This window comes from Aethalodelphis obliquidens, unplaced genomic scaffold (genome assembly GCF_003676395.1).
Source record: "Aethalodelphis obliquidens isolate GAN/ISIS:26980383/991018 unplaced genomic scaffold, ASM367639v1 scaffold12, whole genome shotgun sequence".
Lineage (NCBI taxonomy): Eukaryota > Metazoa > Chordata > Mammalia > Artiodactyla > Delphinidae > Aethalodelphis > Aethalodelphis obliquidens.
In genome coordinates, this window is record NW_020837956.1 from 12,795,391 (window position 1) to 12,803,782 (window position 8,392).

General features: G+C 40.5%; 2 protein-coding genes across 8 annotated transcripts in view; one reads left to right on the forward strand and one right to left on the reverse strand.

Moving 5' to 3' along the window:
• The window catches only part of DHX57 (DExH-box helicase 57), a 73,287-nt gene that overhangs the window by 13,404 nt on the left and 51,491 nt on the right, over positions 1-8,392 (forward strand). Inside the window, exon 1 of one of the 6 annotated variants that reach the window (XM_027113329.1) lies at positions 6,024-6,117. The exons of 1 other annotated variant lie outside the window; for it this stretch is intronic. Coding sequence is in view for 3 of the 5 variants with exons in the window: in XM_027113326.1 (XP_026969127.1) it covers positions 6,557-6,610 (54 nt within the window). In the remaining 2 variants the exon portion in view is untranslated. Of the gene's footprint in view, positions 1-6,023; positions 6,118-6,138; positions 6,345-6,508; positions 6,611-8,392 lie in introns of those variants that run through there. 4 more of the 6 variants (XM_027113327.1, XM_027113326.1, XM_027113325.1 and 1 more) reach the window with 4 other exon arrangements.
• On the reverse strand, positions 670-6,032 carry MORN2 (MORN repeat containing 2). 2 transcript variants are annotated; one of them, XM_027113336.1, is made up of 5 exons: positions 5,889-6,032; positions 3,723-3,773; positions 3,189-3,295; positions 2,311-2,447; positions 670-904 (listed from the first exon to the last, which is right to left on the reverse strand). In XM_027113336.1, the coding sequence occupies exons 4-5, from the start codon at positions 2,445-2,447 to the stop codon at positions 802-804; spliced, it is 240 nt and encodes a 79-aa protein (XP_026969137.1). In that variant the 5' UTR covers positions 3,189-3,295; positions 3,723-3,773; positions 5,889-6,032; the 3' UTR covers positions 670-801. The 2 variants fall into 2 exon arrangements, with proteins under 2 accessions (XP_026969137.1, XP_026969139.1); XM_027113338.1 differs by lacking the exon at positions 5,889-6,032 and adding an exon at positions 3,873-3,931.

An 8,392-nucleotide genomic window follows, 5' to 3' on the forward strand; every position in this document is an offset into this window, starting at 1 on the left:
ATATATATATATATATATATATATATATATATATATATATATATACATTTATTTTATTTTTGGCTGCGTTGGGTCTTCATTGGTGCGCGTGGGCTTTCTCTAGTTGAGGGAGCGGGGGTTACTCTTCATTGCGGTGCGCGGGCTTCTCATCGCAGTGGCTTCTCTTGCTGCAGAGCACGGGCTCTAGGCGCGCGGGCTTCAGTAGTTGTGGCTCACGGGCTCTAGAGCACAGGCTCAGTAGTTGGGGTGCACGAGCTTAGCTGCTCTGCGGAATGTGGGATTTTCCCAGACCAGGGCTCAAACCCTTGTTCCTTGCGTTGGCAGGTGGATTCTTAACCACTGCACTACTAGGGAAGCCCAGATATACTTTTTAAAGATGACAAAACTCAGGTACAGGATTGGAAATTGACTTTGTCAAGATCTGCATAGTTTTTCTTAAAACGAGCAAACTCTCAATTGAATCACGTTAATTTCTTTTCTTTCTTTCCCCCCCGCCCCTTTTTTGGCCACACCCTGTGGCATGCAGGATCTTAGTTCCCGGACCAGGTATTGAACCTGTGCCCCCTGCAGTGGAAGCACGGAGTCTTAACCACTGGACCGCCAGGGCAGTCCCTACATAATTCATTTTAAACTAATTATAAGATGATCAAAAGAAAGTTCAAAAAAGCATAAATGAGTGATGGTTTTATTGGCAAAATTACAACATATAGGTAGTGTATGAAGTTACTGCAGATGACATTTAGTTGTTTTCCTTACAACTAAAAGCTGCAATTACCACATTAAAACTTCAATGCAGAATATCTACATGTGGAGCTTTAGCCTCAGGCCTGGAGCAGCTGTGAAATGAAAGTTACCACACCATTCTAGTCCGTGGATATCAGTGTATTGTCCTTCACCTTCCACCCTGCAATAGTAAAAAATAAGTGTGTTCATTAACCAAGACCAAAACTTTATGGTCCAGATATGATTGTCCAGTATATTATATACTATGTCTGAAGAATTATATCTTTCCATTATCAAATTTTGTTCTAAAACCTGACATCCTGCTTTCACATCCTACAAACAAAAAAAGAAATTACTATTCCAAACAAATATTGTCATTATACAAATTTTGGTGTCTAAGATTTTAGGATTACATATGCTTAGTTTAGACCAAAACAGTCAAAAAAGTGAAAAGTTTATATTGGTTATCTGGCTGAATTAGTTCATTCATTTATTCAACCAATGTTTATTGACCTTCAACTATGTTTGAGGTGCTGTGCTCTATGCTGGTGTTTTCTGGACTCTTCAGAGTGGTGAAAATGCACTTCACATAACCAAACAGACCTTTATCCCATGGGTTAGAGTTTTCTCCCTTTACTAACATCAGTGGGAAAAGTTTACATGTTGTCATCACAGACTTGGCATCAGAATAGGTGAACACTTTCTACCCTCCTCAATATGTATCAACCACTTCATAACAATTAGGTTGCATTTTCAATTCTGGAAATAATAAAGGGGTAGTTATAAATGAACCATGAACCTCTGGATGACACGGCATCGTATTTGGTGTGAGGATTAAGCTTGGGAAGATACATGGTGGAGGGTAGGGGTAGGGATTTGGAGGAAGGTGGTCAAAAGGTACAAACTTCCAGTTACAAGATAAATAAAGTACTAGGGATGTGATGTACAACATGATAAATATAATTAACACTGCTGTATGTTATATGTAAAAGTTGTTAAGAGAGAAAATCCTTAGTTCTCATTCCAAGGAAAAATATTTTTTTCTTTTTCTTTTATTTTGTGTCAATGTGAGATGATGAATGTTCACTAAATTTATTGTGGTAATCACTTCATGATGTATGTAAGTCGAATCATTATGCTGTATACCTTGAATTTGTACAGCGGTGTATGCCAATTATATCTCAAACTGGAAGAAAAAATAAAATTTAAAACTAAAAAAAAAAAGTTTATCAAGATATTTCAAGAGAAAATACTTTTTGGCCTAAATATTCTCAATAATTGCAACAAGCTTTCCATTTCCAACATGACTGCAAAAAGTTCTATAGGAACAGAAGTCAAGAGGAAATAAATGAAAAGTCTAATAGATTATCACCAAGAACGATATTTTCTTTTGCAGGCTCATGATGGCCTTAGCCTCTCTTATAACATTTTTTTCCCCCAACATATAACCCAAATTTTCCAAAATATATTATAAATATATTTTAACTAAATACATTACAAAAGAAATTTAGCATTAACTAAGGTTTCAAGCGAATGTGCCTGAAAAGACTCTTTTAGAACTACAATGACATTTTATTTTAAACTTACCTATTTTCATTGAAATTTCCAGTGTACTTTGCCCCAGTTGGGAATGTATAAGTCCCCAGTCCATGAAACATATTGTCCTTAAAGTTTCCTTCATATACTGCTCCTGAAAAATGCTCAAGTCTTCCAAAACCATTCATCTGTTTGTAACAAAGGAAATTACCTCAGTAACTAATCTTCAGTTCCCTAGAACATTTCAAAAATGTACACATATGTCTATCATCTACTTTGTTATTATTTAATCTATCATTGTATCATCCTTTATTTTCACAAAAATAAGATAACATTTTATCACGGTCCTTTGTATGTATCTTTGTATGTATCTTTCTGTGAAGCTCACCAAGTCAATGTTTCTAATCTGGGGCACTTGAACATCTTGGGGGTCCATGATGATAATAACAGGAGTCCTCAAGATACCTTGACTATATCAAAAAGCTTAAAGGACAACCAGTTTAGTTAGCCCAGAAATGGCACAAAGAAGTTGTTAAGAACAAAAATTTGTATTCAGGCAGACCTGAGAACACATTTTTGTTTCATCACTTACTAGCTGGGCAAGAAATCTGAGCCTGATTTCCCTCAATTGTAAAATAGGAACATTAATGGTATCTGACTCATGAGGCTGCTATGAGGATTCAATGAGAAAACTATGTAATGAGTTCACTTTGCTCAATGAATAGGAAATAAGAAAGATGATAATGATGATAATTAGCTCTCTGCATGAGTTTAATACTATTCTTATGTTCATATATGTTAAATATAATCATTTTTTATTTTTATTGCATGGTCTACTCATATGTGTTTTTTGATTAATGGTGAAACGCCTGGAATCATTTAACCAATAGTTACTTATCCACTGTCAATGCTCAAAACAACAATAATACCTTGTCATCTTTCCAGCTTCCTGTGTAGACAATCCCATTAGGAGTGGTATGAATACCTATGCCATTTCTCTCAAATATTCCAGAAGATGTTCTTGTACAATCCCCATCTAAACAAGAGAGAAATACTGAAGATTATAAAAGGGAACCCTGTTTGACTAAGTAATAAAATATTTATGTTCATGCTTAATCAGAACTGCATCCCCTATGGGTCTCTTTGGCTTCCTAGCACTGAAACTGATGAGACCAGAGATGAGGAGCTCTGTGGACCAAGGTCTTGTAATCATTGACACTCAAGGGCCCAGAAGATTGACATATGGCTATGGCCCTTCCATAGCTTTCCAAGGCACACTGTCTATACTTAACATTAGAGTTTAGATTTAAAATCTGTTCCTCCATTAGTATTTCTATGTTATTTTATTTAATGGAGTTAATATCTCAGTAGTAGTTTTATAAAGTGTAACAGTCTCAGTTTTGTACCCTTAATCTACTTAATTTTAGTCTGTATAGAAAAAAGTAATTGAAATGTATGCTTACCATACTTGTCTCCATTTGGAAATATAAAGTTTATCTTAAATACTTCTGGAGCTGTTTTAAAAGATTTCAGAAAAGTCACATAAGCTTAAATATTTTTACATCATAAGACCTATAACATATTTGCTTTAAGAGCTAACCAAATAGACTCACTTCATATGATCACAAGCATATCATGATTACATGGCATTTCCATAGTCTAGTGTAGGGTCCTGGGGAAATAAATGATTTTGTCTAGATGATCAATTTTTACTTGTTTATTATAACAGCTTTATTAATATATAATTCACATACCACCAAAGTTACCCTTTAAAAGTATACAAAATTCATTTTTTAGCATACTTAGAGTTGTGTAACTGTCACCACAATCTAATTTTTCAATATTTTAATCACCCCCCAAAAGAAATCCTGTACATATTAGCAGTTACTCTCCATTACCCTAAAACTCACCCAACCCCTGGCAACCACTAATCTACTCTCTGTCTCTATGTACTGGTGTATTCTAGATAGTTCATAGAAATGGAATCATACAATATGTGGTCCTTTGTGATTAGCTTCTTTTACTTAGCTTCAAGGTTCATCCATGTTGTAGCATGTATCAGTATTTCACCACTTTTTATTGCCGAATAGTCCATGCTACAAAAATAACGCATTTTGTTTATCTGTTCATCAGTTGATGGCCAGTTGTGTTGTTTCCAGTTTTGGCTGTTATGAATAATGCTATGAACATTCATGTATAATTTTTTGTGTGGACATATGTTTTTATTTCTCTTGGGTATATGATCTATTGATTGTCCCACAGAGGTAGGGTAGAGTGAGCAATCTCTGATTTGGCAGTGGAAGGAAACAGAAAATAAAGAAAGACAGTAAGTGAGAAGGGGTGGGGGAGGGAGTGGGGTCCAAACAGAATGAGATTGGAATGGAGACCAGGTGAAAAAGGGACACAGACAACCGCAGGCCTGGGGGGTGGGGGAGGGGTGGAATCGATGCCTCAGGGCCCTGGGACATTTAGTGGACTAAAACATTAGAAACTAATTTTTGCCAATACTGAAGAAAACGTATGTGCGTATGTGAAGATAAGTAAACTATAACTTCTAGGACAATAGTCTACTAGAATGTTACTCAAAGTGTGGCCATCCATTAGAATCATCTGGGATGCTTTACAAGTTCCTACGCCCTTCCACACTGCTGAATCAGAATCTCTGTGGATGGGACAAGAGAACTGATCTTTTTAATTGAAAAATTAATGAGTGCCAGTTGAGAAAGGCTGGAAGCTCATCCCCTCTGAGGAAACAGAGTTAATAACACAATAGGCAGAAGACTTAAACATCATCAGAGAGAAAGGGAGGGTATAGCAGCCTTGAGACAGGAGCAGATGCTTATGAAAAAATAATTAGCAATCTAGGAAATGAATAATGTAATTGTTGAAATAAACCTCTTTAGAAGGGCTGAATAGCAGAATGAATACCGTTGAAAAGTAAATTAGTGAACTGGAACACAAGGTTGAAAATTTTTCCCGGAAAGAGGCATAAAGGAAAACAGATATCACCTGACAAGGCCTTTCATATCTCCCCTCACCCCCAGACTCCTCCAGGAGCCCCCAGGAGGTCTATCCCTAATGTAGTACTTAGGGCCCTATTAAAATAACGCTTTTGTGCCGGAGTCCCTTCTCACACTCCACTCCTCTGGGTCAGGATCACGGATCAGTTAAATCTCTTTTCCCACCCTAGTGTCCAGCTCAGCGCTTAGTACTTACTGGTAGGAACTGAAAGTTTAGTGAATGAGTGGCACTTGGGAAGCATTCGCTAAAGGCTTACTAAACGTGATCATACAAGAAACCGAACTATTTCAATTGCCCTTAAATGGTTCCACATCCGAAACTTTGGACTGTTAGAGCTAGAGGGAGGGAACCAAAGAGATCGAGACTGGCAACAGAGAGGAAACTGAAACCAGAGACGTTGGCACTTCCCTAAGGTGTCACAACAGCGAATCGACGGCCGAATGAGAGCTAGAATCCAGGTCTCCAGATTCCCACAGCACGGGTTCTCCGCGCCCCCCATCCCACCACGCTCAGGAAATATGTCACACCTGTACCGGAGTTGCCAGGGGCCGAACTCCGGCTCAGTGCGAGCTCTACTTAAAGGGGCGTTGGGAGGATGGGACACTCACTTGACAAAGGGGTGCTGGAGAGATTTTCTGGACTCTGCGATTCCCCCTGGGCCGCCAGCTCTGTGGCCTGAAGGGAAGGAAACAGTAGCTCAGCGCAGACTGCTACTTGGTTGCTAGGGCGACCAGGCACCTCTCACCCGGAAGCGAATAGGCAAAGGCCCGAGGCTGAGCGAATCAGAAGGCGCCAGGGCTGGGCCGCTGCAGCTGGGCCGCTGCGGAGCCGCGCCAGGTGAGATCCCGGTGGGCGCCGCGTCCTAACAGACGCCACGGGAAGCAGCGCTGCGAGCCCGGGGCGGCCTCCCCTGCCGCGTATGAGGGATGTATTTCCGTGTGCGTGGTCTGCGCGTCGCCCCAGTAGTCAGTGTGCGGACCCTTCTACCAACTCCCTATCCCGGAGTGGTCAGGGTCTGAGGCGCCTCCCGGCCCGGTGGGATACAGCCTGTCTGGCAGGGGCCGGTGAGTCTGGAGCATTAGGATCCCAGGCCCTGAGACCGGGCCTGGCGGGGGTCGGCAGCTGAGGCTGTCCACGCTCAGGCTGGAGGCGGGGGGAGCTGAATTCAGGCTCGGAGCCGGATAAAGGGTGGGATTGGGGGGGCTCAGGTTTCGTTTCCTGTCTCTGTCTCCATCTCCACTGGGTGGCTATCTGGGGAGAGGATTTGCTGCGATGTATGCTGGAAGAAAGGTACCAGATCTGGGTATCTGCAAGGAGCTGGATATATTGGGTGAGTCAGAGATTTGCCTGGGAGGGGAATGGTTTGTGGTCAGTTTTCAGCGCCCAGCTTGGTGATTCTGTTCCTGGGAGCCAAACTTGGATATTAAACAAAGGATACTCTTCCAGCCAAACTTAGGTTCCTGTGTCCACGGTGAACAAAGATTGTTGGAATCTTCCCAGATTTTGGCGTCTTGTGGGCCTACCTGGCCGGGAAGAAACTGCCATTCCCAGGGCTAGCTAATTAACAATTAACCTGTGAACACGCCTTTCATATGCAAAATAACCAGTCCTGCATCCTTACTTCCAACCACCTCCTTTGTCTAACCACCAAGCTAGTAGTTCCCCTGCCCTAAATCAGTCTGGGGCCAGGTACCCTATGCCTCAGCGTCTGTGGGAATTACTCAAACTAGCCAATCCTAAACTGATTACCCTGCCCTGCCTCACCTTTCCCGTGGAAAACCCAAGCAAGGCTACAGCCTACGCCTTACTCTTGTTCCTTTCTTCCTCCTCCTGACACTGGTGCTTCCCCCTGTGGCCCACCGTGGCATGGCATGCCTCTCCTTTCTAAGGGAGTTGTAAGTAACATTAAACTTTTCTTTCAGTGGTATTGATCTCTCTGTGTCAGCACTCAGTCACCTTTACAAATTAAGACCCAGGCATAAATCGGGGGGGGGGGGCGGGGTTAAAAGAAAATTTTTTTTTTTTTTTTGTTTTCTTGTTTTATTTATTTATTTAGCTGCGTCGGGTCTTAGTTGTGGCACGCGGGATATTTCGTTGCAGTGCGCGGGGGTCAGTAGTTGTGGCACGTGGGCTTAGTTGCCCTGTGGCATGTGGGATCTTAGTTCCCTGATCAGGGATTGAACCCACGTGCCCTGCACTGGAAGGTGGATTCTTAATCACTGGACCACCAGGGAAGTCCCAACACTAAGTTTTGAATTGAAGATACAAAGTACATGTTTGGGGGGTAAGAGGGAAATATGGGGGAAAGAATTTCATCTTTGGAGTTGAATGGATTGTTTCAAACCCTGGCTCCAGACTTTGCTTCTATAGTTGGTGACATTAGGCAAGTCATGTAATTTATCTGTTCTCTAGTTTCCTCCACTATAAAATATAGAAAATAATATTTAACTTATAGGAGTTTTAGAGAAGTAAATGAAAAATCTTACCTTTCCCCTCAATGCAGACTTGTATTTCCAACTATTAATACCTTCTACATATCTCCATTTGAATATCTAGAAGACATCTCAAATGTAACATTCATTCTGAACTTGTGACACTCCCTGTATCTTTTCCTCCCCACTATTCCCATTTTGATCACATGGCTGAGCACAGGACCCCTATTCACCTAGTTAATCTAAGCCCTAAAATCTTACAGTAATTCTAGACACTTCTTTCTCATACCTTGCATCTAATCGATCTACTGTTAAAATACATTGAGAATCTATGGCCACTTTTCAGCTCCACTTGCTCCCACCCTAGTCCATCTCACTGTGGTTTTTTTGTTTTGTTTTGTTTTTTATCTCCAGACTGAACAACTGCAGTAGTTTCTAACTGGCCTCCTGATTCTCCTCACCTCCCTAAAGACTTTATTCTTCACAAAACAGCTAGAGTAATTTTTTTTTTTTTTACTTTTTTTCTAGATAATTTTAATCTGAAGTTTTAAAAAATTTTTATTTTCTATTGGAGTATATTTGATTGACAAATATATTTGATGTTGTGTTAGTTTCAGGTGTACAGCAAAGTGATTCAGTTATATATATATATATATATATATATATATATATATATACAT